This window comes from Thunnus thynnus, chromosome 24 (genome assembly GCF_963924715.1).
Source record: "Thunnus thynnus chromosome 24, fThuThy2.1, whole genome shotgun sequence".
NCBI classification, from domain to species: Eukaryota; Metazoa; Chordata; class Actinopteri; order Scombriformes; family Scombridae; genus Thunnus; species Thunnus thynnus.
Window position 1 is genome coordinate 8,865,171 of NC_089540.1, and position 23,142 is coordinate 8,888,312.

The window sequence follows — 23,142 nt, forward strand, 5'->3', positions numbered from 1 at the left end:
CAAACCTAACAGAAATTAGTTAATCCTGATACCTGTGGCATTTGATGAGTAAGACCATACTGCTGAATGAAACCAATAAAACCAGTATGTGCGTTTGCAGTAAGTGCACAGAAACTGCAAGGTGAGCAAGGTAAATTTGGAGTCTCTTTGAAGCTGCCACATTTGCAGAAAGCACGAGGAAAGAGAAAGAAATGTAGAGGGAGGAAGGCAGGAAATGGTGCAGATTGTTATTGTTTGAAGTGTTTGCGTCTCCTTGTTGTATATCTGGTTGTAATCAACCTCCGCAACGTTAAACTATCCGACAACACATTCTGATGTTTGTTTGGTTTTTTTTTTTTTTAGAGATGAGGGCGCGCAAACTGGAAAGAGCGTGTAATGTGATTTTAATCAGAGGGCTCTTAACAGCTTGTTTGATTTTTTTCTTTTATGAAATTGTGGTCACTCTTCTCCACATGATGTCACACTGATATACTAGATGAAGTGACACTTTGAATGTGGTTAAATCCCCTCATTGAGACACCACCTGCTGTTTCAGCCACAAAGATAGGGGTTTCCAACTACAAATTTCACATGTGTGTATGTGTGACAGGCAAACACAGTGAGTGAGTGAGACAGGAAGTGAGCAAAACCGAAGATGTTGGGTAAGTTATTTTTATTGTTTTATACAACCACAACTGGTAAAGGACCTGCTACTTTTGCTGTGTAGGCACAAAAACAACTATGCTAATTACAAGAAAACACACCAAACAAAACAAATCAAACGTCACTCACTATAACGTTCTGTTCAGAGTAAGCTACTACAAGGACACCCCCCCCTTCCGTTTCTATGTAAACAACTTATGGGGGCAGCTGTGCAAATGGACAGGTAATCAAAAGTGTCGTGGTATAGGATTCTCTAACCCTCTCTTCTTCTTGCGATCCTTGGGCGCTCTGGGTTTGGTGTTCATGTAGTCATTCTGGGAATCTGAATGCTTGAACTTCATCTGTAAGACACATGAAGACAACTTGAACAACGGAGTTATATCTGTCTGTCTTTCTAAGAACCCAAGAACCTAAAAGGAAAAGTTAACATGTTCCTATTTAAAAGTTAAAAAAATGAAGAAATACTTAAAAGGTTAAATAGAACAATTTCCCCAACCATGAATTAAAATGCTGGTGGAGAGGAGAAAAGTTTTTAGACTCTCTTAGTGGGGAAATTCTGGGACATAGAGCTATTTTAAAATGACATAAACAAGACAGAATACAGCAGCTGAATAAATGACACATGGAAAAAATCTATATAAATATGTTACTTTCAATTCTCAATTATCATCGGGCGGTTGCTGAGACAAGTCACTATTTATAAGATTCTGGCTATGACCCCGAGTGAAAATATGTCATTACGTATGTGGCTAAATTTGCTACCAGTAATTTGCATTTTCAAACCTGACCACTAAAATATGAAAAGATACCTATCTAGATCCCCACCAGACACGTTTGAAGACATCAGATTTTTACTAATAATTTGTGTCTGATAGGTTTTGTTTATAGAAAAGTTCCTTTAAAAATCCTTAAAAATGACATCTACTTCTTCTCCCTCATTCAAAATTCAGAATCTATGAATATGCAAATTTACCCTTGTTTGTGTGCTTCTATTTTAGCACCGCACATCTATTCTATTGCCTTGCTGTAAATAGTTCACACGCAGTGGTTTTGTTGGTATTGTCAGGTGAGAACTTTGTAACCCCAAATTAACAGGAAAACAACAGGTTCAATTTTACATTTTTAAATTGCACAATTCTTCTTCTACATAATCCAGTGTGTTCAAAGGTTTCATAAGGAATGACTAGTGCTGTGCCATTTAAATATCGTATCGTGTTATCTTACGTAGTTGACCACGGCGATGATGGTGACAGCTGTGCTGTAGATGATGAGAACTACAGACACACAAATCCAAATCCAGTGAAGTCCAGGGACTACAGATGGGGCAGGTTTTTCAAGACTACTGACATTGCATTGGTGTCCTGATAAAAAAAAAAAAAAACATTAAGGAAGTATTCAGTGTACTTTACTGTATGCAAACAAAATTATAGATTGTGCATCTTAGGAATACTTACCCTGTACCAGCACCAGGATCCACAAAACATTTCCTTCTTTTATATAGGGAGGAGGGTACGTGACTATGACCTCACATCTGTAGAGTCCATGGCTGTTGTCATTCACTCCAGTGAGGTTGAAACGGACCGATTTGTTGTGCTCATGCAGCGCCACACCCATGCTATCGTTTAATTTACAGTTGGACGTGGGTTTTCCAAAGTTGCATGTTTGATTGTAAATCACTTCATTGTTCTTAAGAAGGCTAAAGGTCATGTCTTCACCGTTCATGTCTGGGCAAGGTATAGACACAATGTCTCCAGCAGGTACACAGACAGTTTTCACCTTGTCTGGGGAGAAAAAAAAAAAAAGTGATAATGATTCAGAGTGCAATTTCATTCTGATTACTGGTTATAGATACCTCTCACACTCCCATTATAATGTAAGATCTCTGATTAGGAGTCATGAACTAATGCTTGCAAAAAATACTTAAAGGATAGGTTCACAATTTTTCAAGTACAGTCAGGTGTCCATATAAACAGTGAAAGAGGTTTTCCTCACTGTAATCATTCCTCCTTCATACTGACTATTAAAAAATCCCCTTCAAATGCTCTTTCAATGTAAAGTGTGTCCACACACGTCATTTTGTGCAAAAATGCAATCTGAAGGTTATATGAGGCTTCAGCAGTCTGAGTTAGTCATATCAAGTAGATATCGGCCACATTTACGGTCTTTTTGACATCAGATTCTATGGTGGAAGTATAACAAAAAGAGGGACTTTGTCACTAAAAAGACTAATGTTGAAACTGTGACTGTGGATTTTGTCCCCCATCACTTACATTATGAAGGGATCTTGTAATGGTCAGTATGAAAAGTAAGAACGATGATGGCAAGAAAAACCTATTTTAATGTTCATTTGGGCTCCTGACTGTTGTTTTAAGACAGACTTGAAAAGTTGTGAAACCGTCCTTGAAAATGCTGAAACTTCAAAATATGGAAACAAGCTGCTTAAGCCGCGAGCCACAGATGTTACAGTAACCCAAGCCTTTGTCTTCATCTGTGACCAACACCAGACACCTTTGCAAAGGAAATGACTTGTTTCAGCTACAACTCCAGCAAAGGTTGATTTATTTGCATTTAATTCCCCTAACTGAAATTCAGGCTTTGAAACCCGTCATTTCACTGCAACTCCACCCCCACACGGAATTTGTTCAATATCAGCACATCTAGGCACATTTACCTCTTTTAGCCAACCTCACATTTCACGTTGAAAAACAGGCACTTGCCATGTTAGTGGCATACTTGAGTCAGTCAGCGCCTGACTCAAGTATGCCTTCAGGTTGTGGTTTATCTGATGTAGCGCTGTAGCTGTTGCACGGATTCGTCTTGAAACACACGCCTTCTGCAGTCGGTTTTATCAGCTAAAGTTGTGGCAAACTGTATTTTGATAATTCTCTGCTGACTGTTTGCATGAAGATGTTTCTCAAACCACAAATACATGTATTCAGTCAGCATTAGGGGACTATACATAAGTCTCATTTTAGGTACTAATCAACAGATAAACAGTCAAAAACTGAGATTATGTTTTATGCGCCTACACTTAAAGCTGTCAACCATAGAGTAGATAAAATATCAATGTCCACAACTGTGATTTAACAGACAATCATTTAAATACATTGATAGTCAAGTTTTTACTGAGGGGGCAAGTCTAAACCTCAGTGTTTACAAATGAAACCAAACTGTCCCACTGTCTCACTGTAACCACACATGCAAAACAAAGTGCCTTCAACTGTCAGACTGTGAGAAAAAGACGATTCACTGTTAAGTAAGTTGTAAATACTCACAATTACTTGTTTTTTTCTGGCAAATAGAAATTTCAAGCAAATTATTTGTACTATTAGTAATAACTACAACTTGCATATTAGTTGCGATAAACATATGAATTACTGTAAGCGAGAATTTGTCTTTTACTAAAGTCTACAACTTACGATCGCAGGTACAGGAGCTCTTAGACTCAGATGCATGTGACAACCTGCAGCCCAGGAGGATCGTGAAAATCCAGCAAACCCTCATCTTGAACTTTTGCATTTTTGAGAGTTTGTGTCCAGCAGAATGATGCTCTCCAGACTTGTCCTCATCACCCAAAACTTCGAGGCCCTCAAGCAAACTGCATCGACCGTAGGCTGCAGAGAGATCTGATCCGTTAATCCGATATCATCAGCCCTGGTTCCATGCGTGCGTCCCTTCGACTGTACTGCATCACATCCTCCTCAGACTGAAGCCCTCCCACGGTGCTGCTGTGACTGAAGATAACACACCCTCTCTTGAGGGAAAACATCCTGTAGCAGCAAACGCCTCCTCCTCTGAAGTTTCCGCTCTCTCTCCCATAGCGTGTGACCTTTGATACGCAAGGTCATTAATAATTGATTGATTTAATGATGGATTATGTTAATTTAGACCAGAAAGTCATCACAGGATGCCATTCCTATTGTCTGTCCTGGGCACATAAGTTCAGTCTTTTTTGTAAGTTTTGGAACAGTCTTGGAAATGTTAGTTGCTGCACTGTGGTAAAGGGGTGATACTTTATAATAAGAATACAAATCATATACTTAACTAATGCTTATCTAATGCATGGCTCCTGATGATTTATTGCACAAATTAATACATGATGTATCATAAATTCCTGTAAACATTAAAAAATGATCAAGTCACTATGACGTGATGTGATTAGTTCACATTTAATTGGTAAAAATTGTTTCATATTTCTGTGAGAATAGACACTCAGTTGTTAGTTTATTTGGTAGGCCTATGACACTTCTGTTGAACTTAATTGGTACGTGCTAGATGATTGATCGATTGATTGATTTTATGGATTAAACAGACAAAGGATAGCGTGTTAAAGTGAAAACACTTATTTCCAAGATGTTAAAAGACAAAGAAACATAAAGAAACACAAAGACAGTCAACATAAAAAATTAAACAATACGATCCTGAAATTCCAAAAACACATCACCACAATTTAAGAAATAAAAAATAACTCCCACATCAGAAAACAAGGACAGCTAAAGTAACGGTGTCATTGCAGATTTCATTATGTTACTCTGTTCTATAAAAAAAAAAAAAAAAAGTCCTAACTTGACTTATATAAGCCTCTCTCATATTTAAAAACTTAATGCATAACAGGAGGCTGTTCCACAACATAGCACCAGTGTAAAAAAAAAAGAAAAAATTTTCTACCATGCTACACTCCAATGCTTTCAACAACAACACAAATAGAATTAAAAAACAACTCATTTTCCACCCGCTATCTTGTAAATATGTCAAAAAAAATACCATTGAATCTATTCTCATATAAATATGAAGCTATTATATCTGAGCAAACACATGGTCCTGAAATAAACTTTTATGTAAGAGGAATCCAGCTAATTTGGTCGCATATCAATGAATGTATGAAATGTGAAACTGTGAATTAACACTTATTATAAAGTGTTACTGGTAAAGGTGCTTGTTCAGCAAATTTGTACATTAAAACATTATGCTATGATTGTGAATGAATATGAATTTGTGTCTACTGACATACTAACATTGAGTGTGAGTATCAGCTATATAGATAATAAAAAAATATACTGTATTTTCAGTGCCACTCTAAATATGTGCATTTTCTCCTCTGTAGCTGTACGTGTTGAAGCAGTATGAAGAGAATAATGTTGCAGCTACAGATGGAGGTGGAGTGAGTTGCCAGAAGTGCAATGACCCAGTGTACCGCACGGAAAGGTTTACTGAACACAATGAGACGAACTAAACAGATCTGGTTTGAACTGACATTTTGTGTTGCTGCCAAATGTGTCATTACCTCAGAAAAACACAAAGAGAAAGGTGAACAAGAAACTCTCTGTTCTGCATGAGTCACTGAGCAAAACACATGTACAGACTCTGGTGTAGTCAAGATACGTCTGTGAGGGAAAAAAAAAACAGTGATTGTGTTGCCAGTAGTGAGAGAAAGTAACAAGTTTTGAATCTTTGATCGATTTGTGCTAATAATTAACAGACCTTGGCTGTATCTACACCAGTGGTTCTCAAACTTTTTCCTATCAAGGACCCCTAAACTGACACAAATTAGACCATCATTTGATAAGGTTTTGTCCCAGTGTCCCTCATCTGATAAGATTTTTGCTTTTAGATGTTTTATCACAGAAAGCATCTGCAACTCATCATTGAAACTGTCACACATTCTGTCACTGTGTTACTCATGGATTATAGTGGCAATAAATTATTCCCCTTTTTGCTGGGGACTGCCCACAAGGACCCCTGAGGGTCCCCGGGCCCAACTTTGAGAACCACTGAACTACACAATAGGTTTGAGGTGAAAGTGCAATAGCTTTCATCTTCCACTAGATGGCAACAAATCATTTTATTTTGATCAGCCTGTTGATTACAGTTTTCTCCTGCTGCAAACTGTCAGGTATATGAGCATTTGCTGCAATCTTTTTTTAATCTACAGTAGGATTATAATCCATAAAAAGGGTACAAAATATTTATTTTGTGTGTGGTAACACGTGGTGACACATTAATGGGATTGTGAAGTGGGGATTATAGAATTTCCAAAATGTTGTCTGTAATTCTAACTCTGCAAATGGATGAAGGGGTTGGTAATGCCATGTGTCCATATGGATGACGCGCAATAATCTCCTAATCTGGAACATGCCCCTTTTGTCTGGTGGTGGTGGTGGTGAGCATCAGCATGAACCCATGCAGAGCTCATGTGTGGTTTTAATGTGGCTGCTTGCTTCACTCAGCTGCTGGAGTCTGATGCTGCCTTCACTGTTTCCCAGAGAGTCCTACTTTTCACTACATCACCACATTGCTCATTCATGTGCTTTTTTTTTTTTTAGATGACCCCAAGTATCCTGACATGTTAGTTTTCTTTTTCATTTGTTGCTTTATTCTAACAAAAAAAAAAGAGGAGCACTGAATGACTTTGCAGGATGAACAGCAGAAAGTGGGTACATAATATCTTTTTCAGCAATAATAAGCAAGAAATGGTGCAACAATGTGTCATTTATTCAACACTGGCAACCCTAAAAAAATACATGGCTTCCACTTACTTTACTTCATTTCTCCTCTCTGTTTTAAGCTCCAATGTAAGATATTTCCCACAGGCCATGAAGGCAGCGTGGGTTCTGGGCTGGACAGGAAACGACGGAGAGGCGCAGCGTGTCTCCTCCTCAGCAGCTCCGGGAGAGAAGAATGGGAAAAGGGAATGGGATTGTATATGTAGACGAGGCAACGCGTGAAAACATGAGGACGACGGGCAGTTTTTAAGTAGCTTTTTATTTTAAAAAAAACACCATATCTATCAGCAGGAGTTCCTCTTCTTTTCCCTGAGGAGGAGTGAGATTTGCTCCCATTGGAAAACACAGGAGGAGGAGGAGAGGAGCCTCTTTGTGACTCCCATTTGACTGTAAGTGGGTTTTTCTTCCCTAATTAATGCTCATTTTTTGTACTCTTCTTTATATAAAAGCAAACTCAGGCGCTGGAAATGTCAATTATCAATCAATAAATGTCAGTTTATCATGTTTGTAGCCTTCACTGTTCACTCTTCCTAGTTATGTCCTCGGGAAAGGAGACGAGAGATTTACGTTTACCACAAAACCACGAAACGAGTCATTCATTTGTGATATATTATTGACTGAGTTTGGTGTGGCAGGCTGTTTGAATGGGAGGGGGCTTAATTTGTGCCCCCTATGCGGCCATTGAACAATCCCCTTTCTTGGGGGAGAAAGGGTGCGCAGCGTTTGGGCCGACTGGGAAAAGAGCCGCAGCTTTCATGATGGCACTGACAATTGAAGTCTATTGTTGGGATGTATTTGTTAGTTATGTTGCCAAAGCCGAGCCCTTCGTAGCCGAGCTGCAGGGTTTTTTTTATTTTTATTTTTAAAAAAAGCTAATTTTCTTGTTCTGCATCTATGTGAGCAGAAGAGAGATGTACAGTCTCCACCCTGTTCAGCTCCTGGTAATGGCCGATGGTTTTTTTTGTCGTGCTAATGTTTGTATCCTGCTGGTGGGATTATGAAATGCCACATTTTATGTCTTTAAGAAAAAAACAACCCTATATAATAAGTGTTTTGTGCGTGTGTGTGACTGGGTTCAGCTTCATTATTAGCTGCCTCGTTCACTGCAGCTCATGAACTGTGTTTTAATTCCCTTTGTTGGATGAGGCCGCCGGCTGCAGATTGAATAAAGCCAGTTTGACCAGTGGCTATCTCCAGTTTAATGCCACCATCCACTGCAGCTTGTAGATGTGCAACTGAACTACATTGAATACAATATTTGTAGTTTTATCTTCAGAAGCCAGAGTGGAAAAGTTAATTTAACACATATTTGTATTTACAGTTGTATGCAAAAGTTTGACAAATTACATTTTGGTGATTTTTTTTTTTTTGATTGAAAAGATATAAACAGTCTCTCTAGGATATGGAAAAAAACAATATTTTCAGCAAACATTAATACTTATGTTATAAATTGAACAAAAATAAAAACAACATTGTGGCATGCGCAAAAGTTTGGACACCCTACATAGTCAGTGCTGAGTAACACTCCCTCTGGCAGATATCACAGTTTGCAAACGCTTCTTGTAGCCAGATAAAAGTCTTTCAATTCTTGTATTTGGGTTTCTCTTCCATTCTTCCTTGCAAAAGGCTTCTGCAATATTCTTAGGCTGTCTTGCACGCACAGCTCTTTCAGTTCTACCCACAGATTCTCAGTTATGTTTAAGTCAGGGGACTGTGAGGGCCATCCCAAAACCTTCAGCTTGCATCTCTTGAGGTAGTCCACGGTGGATTTCAATGTATGTTTAGGATCGTTATCCTGTTGTAGAAGCCACCCTGTTTTCAGCTTCAGCTTTTTTTTTTTTTTTTTTTTACAAATGGTGTGATGTTTGTTTCCAGGATTTGCTGGTATTTAGTGGAATCCATTCGTCCCTCCATCCGTGCATTGATTCCTGTGCCGCTGGCTGCAACACGACCCCAAAGCTTGATAGATCCACCTCCATGCTTAACAGTTGGCAAGGTGTTCTTTTCATGAAATGCTGCTCCTCTTTTTCCTCTAAATGTGCTGATTGTGACCAAATAGTTCTATTTTAACTTCATCAGTCCACAGCACTCGTTTCCAAAACACATCAGGCTTCTGTAGATGTTCTGTTGCAAACTTCTGATATTGGATTTTATGATGAGGACGCAGGTAAGGTTTTCTTCTACTGACTCTCCCATGAAGGTCTTGTTAATGCACCTCCGCTCCTTATTCCGCTAAATCTTCATCCTGCAAGTTTTTTGCAGTCAAATGGGGGTTTTGATTTGCCTTTCTGAACAGCATACAAGCACTTCTCTTTGAGAGTTTTCTTGATCTTCCAGATCACATCTTGACCTCCACAACTGCCATCTCTTAATTACATTGCTGACAACACTTTGCTATCTTCATGTAGCCTTCCCCTGCATCGTGGGCATCAATAACTTTCATTTTCAGAGTCTTACACAGCTGCTTAGAGGAACCCATGGCTGCTGAGTGTTCACACAAGATTTGAAGAGTCAGAGTATTTGTAAAGCTTTTAAACTGGCACCAGCTGACATTTCCTAATGATGGTTGTTTACATGCCTCAAGCTGATTAAGATCCGAGACTTTGTAAAAAGAATCTGAGACTTCTGAACTCTTAGGGCGCCCAAACTTTTGCACGTCACAATGACGTTTATGATATACAAAGTAACTATGCATTAAGGTTTGCTAAAACTATTGTTTTCCATATCCTAGAGAGACTGTGTTTACAGCTTTTCGATTAAAAATCACCAAAATATGTTATTTATCAAGGGTGCCTGAACGCTGCTGCTGCTGCTGCTGCTGCTGCTTTACTGGCAGAAATAACTCCCAAAACAACAAGCCTCTCCATTGAGGTCAAGCTATGTTTCCCTCTGTAGCCTAAGCTTTGCTGACATTAACACTGGTGAAATAATGACCCTTCACTGACTGTGGGGTTCAAAGGTCATCTGTAGGGGCTGAACACCATGCCACTGTCTGGCTGGCTGCCATATGAGCCCAGGTTTTCACCCAGTAAACATTCCCTGTATGGGTGCTATTTGTACTGCCAAAGCTGTATCTCTTCAGTTCAGGGGCTAATGCAGCAAAACAAACACACACACACACACACACACATAATAAAAGCCACTAAAAAGAAGCCACTTGGCCCAGCCTTTATTCCCCACAGTGGCATTATAATAGACCGTCTGTGTCCTTAAGGCACGCTTGATTTGCATCCACAAAGCACTAGACTCGAAGCACATTATTCTGGGCATGGAGACAGTGCAGCAACAATGCGACCCATTCGCTTACAGTGCAGTTAATGGGTTGAAAATAACTACTGGCCTTCTGGTCGCTCCCCCCCTCAGGCAGATGCCTTTAAGCTTGTTATGTTGTTTTTTTTTTTGTTTTTGCATGAGGAAAATAGCTGGAGTTTGGAGTCAGATTTCACTCATTGTCTAGTCGGAGATATAAAAAAGGACAGAAAATGTGCGATGCCCCCGAGCACATCTGGAAAACCCAGCGATATGTTGTTTTTGTTCCTGTAGGCATTGTTACTGTGGCTGTTTCCTGTGCTGTAACCCATTATAAATGTGTTTCTTAAGAACTTAGTTATCAGCTGGTTATGTAAAATGGAAGGTTTGAAAATATTTGCTTTGTTTTTGATGTTAGAGGCAATTTCGGGGGGTTATTTTAGGCCTGCGGTTAGATTCCAGGAGATCTATTTTGAATCAGTGTAAACAGGATTATTATTGTTGCGGTTGTATCAATATCATGTAATGTAAGTTCAACAAGTTCATGTTTGAATCAGCATCATTATTCATATCAAGTTCCCACCAAGAAACAGACATTTAATGAACTTAAAAAGTAGCAGCGGACATGCACCCCATGTAATAGATCGTACAAAACATCTTCTCAATAGACTAAATTGTCCTGAAGTCACTGCTTTCAGGCTGTACGCTATACAGCTCAGCCATAAAAAGCTCAGTCATGGATTAAATTTCCAGCCACAGAAGTAAAACATATGTTAAAAAGGAGCGTGTCATTTCACTGCCCCTGTTTAAGAGCACATGTCAGGAATTTTTCACTGTCATCTTTTCTTTCTCGAGGCTATTGAAAAGAGAACCCAGAGACAGAGGGTGTATATATTTTTTGGAAGAAACATCAGCTCAAAATAACCAGAAACATGGTTTTCTCATTCACCCGCTCTGTCGTGTTTTGCCAAAAGAAGGAGCGAAGAAGAAGAAGAAGAAGAAAAAAAAAAACCTCTTCTGCTTTTCTCCCTCCATCCCTCTGCTCCCTTTCATCCTTTTTATTTTTGTGTACGCTTGATTTCCTTGGGATGTAGTTGATTAGATGAGAAAAACAGTTGTCAAAGAAATTTTGGGCTTGAAGAATGATCCCCAGAGATTGTGTGTGTGTGTGTGTGTGTTGGAGAAGAAAGATTTGAAAGCTATTCTTGGTTTGTCTGTGTGTATATATATATATATGTGTGTGTGTGTGTGTGTTAGCATCTCCTGCGTGCTGGTCTGTCAGCACTTTCTTGGCGCTGTCGTGCGAGTTGCAAGAGCCGTGTCAGACCTCCGCCTATCTATCCATCCGTCCACCCACCCATGTCCTTGGGCATGAGACTACCCCCGCACAAAAGCTCCAGAGACGAGGCGGGGGGTTAGCGGTGGTGGCTGGTGTAAGTTTACCCAGGTTGTGTTACAGCCAGGGGTGTAGGTGGGTAAAGGAAGGCAGTGGGAGGACGCCACTTCAAACGCAGCCTTCAAAACACCCTGATGGAGAGCCGGAGGGGAGAGTGTAAACTGATATTTCCACACAGGTAGCAGGTACCTTTGCTTCAGATGAGGACTGGAGAGTAGATGTGTGTGGGGGTGGGAAAGGGCGACCAGCTGCAGAAGGTACCGGCTCCTTGATGCCAAACAAAATGCCACATTCTGGCTGTGTTGTGTGCAAGTGAAAACGAGAGGAAAAGTGTCCATGTCTCATTCCACATGGGTGTGTCCCCCCTCTTGTCACAGGCACGAGGTCCCGGCCTTGTATAGGGCCTTGTTCTGGTAACATTTTGCTGACCTTTGGTGGCAGCTGCCCCTGCCATTTGGAAACAAAGACAAATGGCATGGCCTGTAGGCTGCGAAACCTCTACTGTTCCAGATAGCGAGCCGCTCTTCCTGTTGGCCTTTTCATACATGCTTAGAAACTTCTATCAATGCCCTCAGTGGCAGGAAATCAATTGTTCGGAATCCGCATGCAGCCTTTTCTTTTGAGATGACTGATTTCAATTCTTTTGACAAGGATAGGGCAGCTGTGCAACCTTAAAAACATGCACACACTTTCACTTTTACTTGTTGTTTTTTTTTTTTTTCTTTCCATCACTTTTTTTTCAGCAGCAGGAAATGTAGAAGGTGTAGCCTGTGCTAAACCTATAAATGCTCTATCTCCAGCTGCACCGCTGATTGGAGCAGGCAGAAGGAGGGCACCCTCCTCTCCTTTCAGGGCAATACATGATCTGGGTCCTCGCTCAGCAGGTGCACTCAAGCGCACAGCTGCATACACACCACTATATAAAGACAACCGAAGACACGGACGGCGAGGATTGACCTACAATTCAGATCTCCTCGCCATGTTAGTTGTCATATCTGTGCCATTGGGGTGAACGCTTTCTCCTGAAGCATTTTGCAGTATCACAAAGTGTATACATTTTTAGTGTGGGTGGGATTTACTTGCCTAAAGGAAAAGTCCACCTCCTAGATGCTTTTACTTTGTCGGATATCATTGATTCATCATGTTCAATGTGCTCCAGGAGTTAATTTATGATCACATTTACATTTTGGGGTGATTATAATCCCTCAAACAGCCTCGTTTACCATCCTACATTGCCCAGATTTCCTTTTTAACAACATCAGAGAACGGGTTTGCACTTGTTGCATCTAGCTGTTTGTTATTATAATTTTTAGGTGGGGAGAGCAAGTGTTTTTGAGTGAAGAAAAGTGGCTGCATTGCATTCTGGTCTATTGAGGCCACTGTCATCTGAGAAAAATAATAACTCTGCTTCATTTACATTGGATCTCTTCCTGTATAAATGTTACGCATCAGTAGAAACTTATGAGTCTAGGAATAAGTGCTATGATTTAGGGCGACTGAAACCAAACTTGTCTTTTAAAGCGTGATTTTGAGGGAAGATTTTTCTTTTATGGATGAATATGGCCTCGCTCCACCTTTTTAAACTACATAAACACATCTGTCTTATGTAAAGTTTTTCCATGACCTATTTTCCTACATTGTATCTGATGTGCTGTGATACTTGTTCAGCTTGTTGTAATGCTCATTCATTAATTGTCCCTTTTTTGTTTGCCACATCTTTCACTGTACAGTCTGTTTAAACAGCTTAGCAGCTATTAATCAGTGGGACTTTGACAATGGCAGGTGGCTGATTCTCACCGCTGGGTTGCTGGTGAAGACCCCCTCCCTCCCTCCTCTCTACTGTATTACAGATGGTCTGTTCCATTCACTATTGTAGGGGGTCAGTCTTTGTTAACTCAGCAGTGCACGTGACAGGAAATGGAGGGGGGGGGGGGCAGTCTTTTGTGAAACATACTGACTTGATTGTTGTTCTGTGTGGCACAGTTAATCATACAGTCAGCGTGATCAACACCTGTGGCTTCCATAATAGAGCTTTGAGGCTGTTTTTAAGGTAAGTCACACACACAGTCGGGTAATCACCCTGAAACTGATCCTAGCCTTCAAGGTTGGAAAAGGGGAATCTCATCCCAGTGGGAATTCTCGGCTTGAATTCCAGCAGCCACATCACATAACGGCGGGCAGAGCGGCAGAGGAGGTGATTTATGGTATCGCGTTTCCTTGTCTGCCGCACCTGCCTACGAAATCTGCAGCAAAGTCTTGTTAAAGGCTCCACCGCCACAGTCAGGGGATGGGTTGATGGATGGGGCGGCCCGTCTGCGTGGATGGACAGCCTGTAGAGATAGGGGCCATGGATAATGGGTCTTTGACATGAAGAGAGAGAACATGAATTGCTTGAGGCAAGCAGGAGCGCTTCAGAGAGAGAGTAGTACTAAGAGCACACAAAGTGCCAACACAGAGGAAATATACATGCGCTGTCTGGCTGCTGTATAAAAAATATTCATTATTGACTGAGGGGAGGGTGATGTATGATCTGTCTGGTGTAAAGATTACATAGGGAAAGAGAAAGTGGATTTATTCCCTACTCTCTGTATTGCTTTCACATACGCTCCTTTGCGTCTTTAATTGAATTATACTGAATGGACAACCCTTTGCAGCAACCAGCACTATATAGTTGCTTTATAGCCTGGGATAAACATCAGTGGCGTCAGTTCCCGTGTCCTCTTTGCTCCTCCGTCCGATCAGAGTTCATCTAGTTCTCATGAAACCATAACAGTGGTTTCCGTGTGTGTGTGTTTATGTGTGTGCGCGTGGGAGGGGGAGGTTGATGATGTTTGTTTGTCTTCTTGCAGTCTCTGGTAACAGTTAAAGCCCGTCACACAAAATCTTTTGAGAGACGCACGCAGATGCGTACGCTGTACTGTTTCCCCCCCACACCCCGTTGTGAAATGCCTGCCTCTCGGCCAAAAATGTTTAGATGAGGTTGTGCTTGTACAGTTGCTTTCTAACCATTGACCTCCGGGTTACATTCCAGTGGAATCCACTGAGGATTCAGTTTTATAGGATAGACTAACAAAAGCGGCATTATGAAACTATCAGAGAAAGTCGAGGATGATGGTGATTACAGTGTTCTTTCCTGGTGTCCCTTTAGGGAGGTTAGCATCATATTGTGTTGGGGGGGGTGTCATGTTTATATGTGTGGTTTCAATGGCTGTGTCGTACAAGTGAATTATTGGAATAAACACATATCTGACCATGCATAGAAAATAGATTCTAGACCTGAGCGTGCGCTGGATTTAAGTTGTCATCCTCTTGAATTGTAGCTCCAAAGGGGTTTCTGATGCACTGTATGGCGAAGGAGAAAACAGGCGCCCCTTTACATTATTTAAAAGTTCCAACTGTTTCAAGTGTTCAGTTCAAGCCCCGAACTAGCAGTACACCAAAAACTGGGGCTGAACAGGCTTGTTTTGCCATTAAATATGCACTGCAGCCTACTTTCCCCATCCTCAGATCTCTAGCTTCACTCTCACCCGTAATCATGAAATTTAGCCCGGCTCATGTTTGTAAGAAAGTAGCAACACTATGCAGGCGGTACTTAAGTGTGCGGTGAAACCTCGAGGAAGGGAAACGAGAGGGGTTGGAAAGCAGCCTGCCCTTGTCGCCTCGCCAAAAGCCACAAGGGTCACCACACATCACACACGTCACTAGCGGGCCCACTGGCTTCGCTCCGCTCTACAACCGAGCTGGCTGCCAAAAAGACTCATGGAAGTGGAAGAACACCTGTGAGGAAGAGGGTGAAGAATGGGGTGGGAAAAAGGGGCGAAGAAGTATCAGATGGAGGAGGCAGGGAGAGGACAGGAGAGGTTTATGAGAAAAAAAACCAATAAAAAGTCCTTCGGTACGGCTGATGTCATGTGAAATACAGCGGTTTGGAAACACTGAGGTCATTCTTCTCCTCGCGTCCTCCGCCAACGTCTGGAAGTCACACTTCACACTTGGCTTCAAGCTAGCATTCTGAATTTACTGTACAGGCTGATGCTGACAGGCTGCTCCTCTTTCCTCTTACATTAAGGTTCATGTAGGACAGCACAGGAATCTGGAGTAACAGCAGTGACCTACAATGCAAAGAGAGAACCCAAGCGAAAGCAGACATGCTCGCCGTGGTAGAAGTGGATTGACACATTTTTGTGAGAGAATCCCCTGACAGTCAGTCAAACCTGCAGGCTTAATCTCACAAAATAGCTGTGTGTGTGTGTGTGTGTGTGTGTGTGGGTGCGCTTGTATTGCTGCCTCTTGCTAAATCTCATTGACTAATACGCTGGCAGCTCTGAGTGAACCCGAGCCTCTATTGACTGAGTCTGGGTTAAGTTAGTGGCTGAGTAGCTTGCTAATCTCTCTCTGCTCCGCTGATCTTCACTCTCTAGTGATTCCTGATTATCTGGCCCACGTGCCACACAGGCAACTTTACCCGGTGATTGAACTGGGATCGAGTTTGGCACCATGACCGGCTTTGGGGCTACTGGCATATTTGCGGTCAGTCAGCTTGACCCCCTCTCGCCCCTCACTGCTGTTGGCGAATCCCGTCGGGAGATTATCGGAACAAAGTGGTGCGAAAGAGAAGTGAGATTTCTGTCTTTTTAAGCTGATCAGCTGTGAAGCAAGCTGTGCTAATGATGAGTTTTGAGAGTTGAGCACAATTTCTCTTGCAGTCAAAGTGAAACCAGCGCACACATGTTCAAATGCTCTGACACAAAGGGCTCTTTTGATGCAGCGCAAGAAGAACAGGTCCAAATGTAGACTTAACACAAGAGGCATTTTATCACGTAACTCTGTATGTGTGTGTTACATTACCCATAAACCCCCCTGCCGGCAGCTCGCCAGCCAAGTGGGACCTCCATCAGATCCCACTGGCCATCGTGGGAACATTCCTGACGCAGCATTATTCCGTAATTCCCACCATGTGTGGTTTTTCCAGAGCCGAGCGCTCGCTGCACGGACCGTGGAGAATCCCACTGAGTAGACCAGATCAGCTCCTTGTAATCACAACCAGACTTCAACGTGTGCGAGGGGAGGAACAACAAAAGTAGTGTGTAAATGATAGTTCAACAATAACTTCACCATAGGTTAAAAAGATGGTCAAGAGGGCAGGTTGTTACGACATTGACAACACCTGACTTTTTTTTTTTTTTTGCATTAAATCACTGAAGAGGTCACTGCAAGGATGGAGGCTTTTTGAGTCGCACTTGACTTAAAAGTAGTTCACTGATCAATACTAATGCACCCTCTGAGTGCAGATCGGCTTTGTAGCGAATCATCAATCAGCTGACTGATGCTTTACCTCAGTGCCCTTACAAGAGCGCTCAGGGTCACTGCTAAGGCCTTACGTAGCTCTCAAACCAGATTAAGATGCTGTTGGCCCTTTCTGATCGATAGCTCTCTCTCAGTCCAGCCGTCGTCATCCAGATTATTGGTGAACGAGGAAGTGTGTCCATTTTTGTGTCGTGAATCAGAGGTCACCGCCAGATTATCGCGCCGAATGGTCTCTGCCTCGCCGTGTTCCGCAGAACACATAATAAATCACATTTGCAGATGCTATCTAATCATGCGACACAGGAATGAGCGGAATGCATCTTTAATCATTTATCTGCCGTCTCTGTTGAGTCACGAAGAGTGGTGTTTTTTTTTTTGTGTGTGTGGGTGTAGTTTGGAGCAGACTTTACACAGTGTTTATAGAATGGTGGATGGTTATTATTATGATTTTTAAATTGTTAGTAGATTTATTATCTTGCAACGTTACAGATAACCAGGAGACTGCTGTCTCTAAATTATCTAGGCACATTCCTACTACAACCCCGCAAGATTAAGAGATGTGTTGCTTCAACTCTTTGGTTGTTTATAAGGCCGTAGTTCATAGTGTTTTTGTAGCCGATCGTTTTCTGCTGTTAATAGATTCACGTCTTTTATGAATACTCAAATCAAACGGCATAAGATCTTGTGCAATCTGCGTTAAAAAATGAGATAAATTTGTCCATCATGTCTTCCTACAATGAGGTCGTCACAAAAGATTTCATTTAATGTGTGGGTGTGCCAAAACCTAAAGAGAGAATTACAGTTTTTGTCTTTATTTCTGTTATTTTGACCATCTTTCTGATCACTTATGTTGTTCTAAATGACAAAGAAAATATGTCATGTGGATCAGTCATATCAGTTTAACTGGAGAGTCATAATGGTGTATATATATAGTTTATTTTTCTAATTTTATGTATTCAAATATATGAAAATGCCATATCAGATGTGATGCTGACCATTCCTCTGTAATAACAGATAACGCTGGTATGATAATGGCTATAATAGCTTTGGCATTCTGACTGTCTTTATAGGAAGTAAAATCATTTGAAAATGGTGGAGTAGAATAGAGGATTGTTATATAATCTGTTGCAAAATTAGAATTGAATAACATAATTGAACACAGCATGAGTGAATGAGTTCTACATAAATGTCTAAGGGGCACATTGTACTCTGATCTGTCCAGTTAATGTGTTGTGTCATCCTGAGTAACAAAGACTCTGTGTGGTGGCGTGTGTGTCATATTTGCTTTTCTTTAATGTGTGTTTGGGATCAGTCTAGTATGTGTGTGTTTATAGATGTATGATGCTGACTAAAATTCTCATCACAGGAAGTACTTTTTACAGTGTAATTGGTGAAAGAAGTCACAGATTGGAGACACATTTATCAAGTGTTCGGCTCCGCTCGTCCGCTGCTTACTCATTTTCTGTGCTTCCCCTACAACACAATCCTGTCTTTCTTTTCCTGTGACATCATCAGCCCATTGCCCTTCCCTCCTTCCCACTTCCTGCCCCGACGGGAAACGAGCTGCCCCGAAGGATTGCAGTTAATGCAGGAAGTGTGGGTGTACAAGGACACACCTGTGTCCACTACACAGGAGCCTGTGTTTTCCCCCCTCGGTCTGTTGTCGAAGTGGGGCTCTAATGTAGGCCACAAAAAAAAATCTGTTGAAACTTACTGTTGTACCCAGGGCACCTTTTGGTCGCAGTTGTGTGTGTTTTTATAGTATCCACGGAGTTGCCAGGGCATGTTGCTGTAAAGTCATTGCATTCTGTGTAGCTAAATACAGGTGCATGTAAGTATTTATACTTTTCATACCCAGATTAGTTGTGTACCAGAGCTGTAATGGCTCTGCAGGACCAAAAAAAAAAACCCATTGTCCTCCCAGAATTTACAGGGAAACTGAAGAGGAAGATGATATGTCATGTCAGGAATTCTTTAATTTGAATCTTTTTAAAAGTTTATTTTGAAGTGACTTGCCACCAGTGCTCCTCAGTCATGAGTTGGTCATGTTTGTCTGTGCATGTGTCGCAGGCCCTGCCTTTGTTTTCGGCGTCGGAGCAGCTGCCCGCCGGCTATCGCGCTGTTGTGACTGGAGCAACTGTGTTCCCCCCCGCAGCTGCACTGATCCATGTGTCACTAGCACACCTGTTCAATGGCCTTGTGTTGACTGAGTGATATCACACGTTAACTGTGTGCAAATTACACCAGAGAGATGGTTGTTGTTGGGGGAAGTCGGGGGAGGCGCGGGGGTGACTTGTTGTTGTTGTCTGAGCGGGCGATTGTGTGTTTTACACGCACATAAGCACACAAACTCATGCTCTTCCTGACACTCTCTCCCTGTTGCAAGAAGCCTGTTTGCTGTGAAAACATGCACTCACACGCACACACTTTTTTTTTTTTTTGGCCACATGCTGCGGGGGGAACAACAGTTGGTGCGGAGAAAAACGAAGGAACAGCTGAGGCCAGCGGGAATAGCTTCCTAGTAGTTAGCCACAACATCAGCTGCCTACCTCTCACACTCACACACATACACACACACACACACACACACACACACAAAGTAAATAAGACCAAATCATAGCATTGATATTTCCTGGCCAGCTCAGCATGTTGTAACCTTACAACCCCAGCAGCCCAAATTACATTTTGTCACCAGATTATGATCCACCATCCAGATTGTTTCAGATGAAATAAGGTTAGGCTGGTATGAGTCAGCACTGATGTAGGTGAGTCAATGATTCGCCGAAACGTTCAATGCCAGTCAGCTGGTAGAGATCGGTGAGTCAAAGTCAATACACAAGTAAGAATTTTGCAAAGGTTTTCTATTCTGACTCATGTCGTGAAATTATCAGCCTGTGGTGGTTGCCATGCTTATTAGGGTTGGCCGTGTGTGTGTGTGTGTAGAGAAGGCTTTGTAGTCAAATGAAGAAGGCCTGTGCAGCTCAAATGTCACATTCTTAATCTCGCAGTAATGATGAAGAGAGTTTATAATGAAGGGAGAGCTGCGCTTGATTGCTTTCAGAGCTTTGCGATAAGTGTCTTTCAGGGCTGTGCGTGTCATTTTGTATGTGCGTAGTTAAGTCTCCCGCTCAAGCACCCTCTATAGTTAATCCTCTGCATTCTTGTGACAGTGAAATCGGTCTGCTCCCCTCCAGCTGCCTGCTGCCAAGTTCCTGAATTCTCCCGCAGTGCAGTGAGAACAAACAAAGTCGATCCATAAGTTTGGAATTTCACTGACTAATGGCCTTGGATGAGGTGACCATAATGTGGATTGTGTTTTGCCACTGCAGCCACAAAAATAGACAGTAAATCATATCTCATAGATTTTCTTCTTCTTCTTTTTTTTTTCTCTTTTCTAGGGGATAAAAGCCCAGTGACGGAGTGGAGTGGTGGTTTCATCTGACCTTTAACCTCAGTAGGAGGAAGGGAAAGCCACTTCAGAGGTAAGAGTTCCTGTAAACTGGAGTGAGTAAATGGCGCCATTGCTACTTTTGTGGGTAATAAAAAAGGGAAAAACTGCTGCTGACGTTGATGCCAGTAAGCTTTTCGAAACGAATGCCACAGAGATTGTTATTTTAACTCAAGTTGCTGCCGTAGCAAGCTAAGTTATATCCAAGGTGGTCTCAAAACGCCGGCTTTATCGCAGCGCCTCCGACACGCACGTCTGAGGTATCACGTGCTGGAACCTGCTATTGTCTGTCACCTCGCAGCTTTACATTTTTCAGTAGGCGGAATCTGCGGTTGACAGCGTGGATCCATGTGTTTGTTGTTTGTTGTGAAGAGAGGTAAAGAGCTGGTGGCTTCACCCCCTCCACCACCCTAAAAGCCTCAGTCAGAAGTCCTTGTAAATCAAAGCCAAATGAAAGAGGAGTCAAGCCTCTGAGGATCTTGTCAGGGGGAGAGTCTTCCTCGCCGAAGGAGATAATTCCTGACTAAAGTGGAACCATGTGAGGGCGAACCATGCCTGTGGTCTGTCGCGAAGAGAAGCTCCTTTCAGTGAGCCTTTATTCTTCTCTCATTATCACAGATCTGTGTTGAATTTGGAACCTAGAGTCTCAATTTTTCCCCCCCCGTTATTTATACAAGTGATGGTTATTTTCACAGATCAAGCGATTGCATAACATACTCATTTTCAGATTGATCACTCGCACGACAAGGAAATCTATTTTTGGAACACTGTTTTTCGCTGTGTGACGCAAGTGTTTTTCCTATTAATGTTTAGCCTGTTGTCAATAGACACACAGAATTTTAACTAAGGAGTAATGATTGATCTATTACGCATATCACTCCCTAAATTATACTTAGACATTACTTTTCCATTCATGACTGGGAATGAATAGTGTTCTTATTCATGTTTTAAAAGTTATAGACCTGGCCTTGTTAAGTTGGAAAATAGAGTACAGGTCTGGTCAAAGTATTTAAAAATGAAAAATGTCTAGAAAACGGTAATGGGGGGGAAAATGTGTATGGATAAAGGCCCAGACGTACACTGGATTATTTTCATCTTGGAAACTAAACCCATCATGTGTAAAAAGGTCTCGATGTGGAAGGAGATGGAGTCCAGGGGCTGAGAGGAGGAAGCCTGCTCCCCATGGGCTTTAATGGTTCCAGGAAGTAGGGATGCGTATGTGTCAGAGAGGTTTATGGCTGCGTGTTGGCGGGTGACTGTGTGTGTGTGTGTGTGTCATGTGTTTGCGGAGGAGGAGGAGGAGGAGGAGGAGGAGGAGGGGGTTGTCATCTGGGGATGCTTACTGACTTTGACACTCAGCTGTTGATATTGTTAAACATGTACATCACACACATGCAAGACAATGGTTTACATTTTTCTGGTGATGTGGTCGTCATAGCAACCATTTGTCCTTGAAACTATCTCCTCCGCTGTTCTTGAAGGCGTACAAGTTGCGACCACAAAGCACCTTTGGGAATTGAAAAAAATACTGAAGTCTGTGTGTGTGTTTGTGTGTGTGTGTGCATGCGTGCGTTCCAAAAGTGAAACGGTGGCAATATTGGTGCAGCAGAAAACAAACTTTGCGTCTCTTTGATGAGACACTCACACACAAACACACACTTGGACAGTTGTGTCAAATTCAGCTAACAAGAAGCCTTTCAGCAGCAGCCAATCACTGGCCAGCTGCAGGGGGTTATGGGGTTGAAGGACTGAGCAAAGGGGGGAGATGGGAAACGTAGTACGCTCATGGAGGAGAAGACATTCCCAGCTGCTGGTGGCATGTGCGCACACTCATGTGTGTTTTCTCTCTGCCTTTTAGGTACAGCACATTGCACATGGCCGGCTTGTTGCAGGAGGAATGTGTTGTTCACGCTCGGGTTATCCATCTGTGTGTGCGTGCGTGTGTGTGTGTGTGTTGCTTGTGCAGTATGTTATACCTACTGTGCTTTGTATTCCCTAACAGGTGGCAGATGTAAACCTCCTGTTCCGCTCGACCAAGCAACAAAAGCATTATGAAAGAGGCTTTCTGTTGGCACCATAATGGTTTTTATTATTTAGAATAGATGATAACAAGATGGGAGGGTTCTGAACATTTTAAAAAGACAGTGGCATGCCTGAATTTTCACTCATGAGTGGAAGACATTTGCAAAAGCTGACATTGATATGGAGCCAGTCTTGGCTACTGGGTGGGGTTTTTTTTGCCCAGTGTCCTAGATACAACCAGAACCCATTTACCTACATACTGCAAGTTAAAGCAGGTTCTTTACATTGTAGCACTACACATGAATACCTGACCATGCATAAAATAATTTGCATGGTGCTTGCATGACTAAGCACATCAATTCCACAAAAAAGATTGCCTCATTGTTTTAAGTGTTGCCTGTTTTTTTAATGTCTGGCTGTGTCCTTTCAGCAGTCAGCCTCTGTTGTCTGCTGCTGCTGCTGCAGTGCTGCATCATGTTTTAAAAGTGTGTATGTGTGTGTGTGTGTGAGCCTACTGCAGCAGACCACCTGAGCCCCTTTATGTGTGTATACGTACGTGGGTGTGTGTGTGTGTG

General features: G+C 42.0%; 2 protein-coding genes across 6 annotated transcripts in view; one reads left to right on the forward strand and one right to left on the reverse strand.

The window, feature by feature from the left end:
• Window positions 1-637: 637 nt before the first annotated feature.
• Window positions 638-4,355, reverse strand: si:dkey-1h24.6 (uncharacterized). The gene is made up of 4 exons (XM_067583045.1): window positions 4,062-4,355; window positions 2,097-2,423; window positions 1,867-2,003; window positions 638-983 (listed from the first exon to the last, which is right to left on the reverse strand). Exons 1-4 carry the CDS (start codon window positions 4,159-4,161, stop codon window positions 870-872), a joined length of 678 nt encoding a protein of 225 aa, XP_067439146.1. The 5' UTR covers window positions 4,162-4,355; the 3' UTR covers window positions 638-869.
• A 2,876-nt stretch (window positions 4,356-7,231) lies between these two features.
• Window positions 7,232-23,142, forward strand: part of raph1b (Ras association (RalGDS/AF-6) and pleckstrin homology domains 1b) — a 41,709-nt gene continuing 25,798 nt past the window's right edge. For 2 of the 5 annotated variants that reach the window (XM_067582771.1, XM_067582775.1), the window contains exons 1-2: window positions 7,232-7,534; window positions 20,496-20,579. The gene's annotated coding sequence lies outside the window, so the exon portion shown is untranslated. The remainder of the gene's footprint in view (window positions 7,535-20,495; window positions 20,580-23,142) is intronic. The other 3 variants (XM_067582776.1, XM_067582777.1, XM_067582773.1) reach the window with 2 other exon arrangements.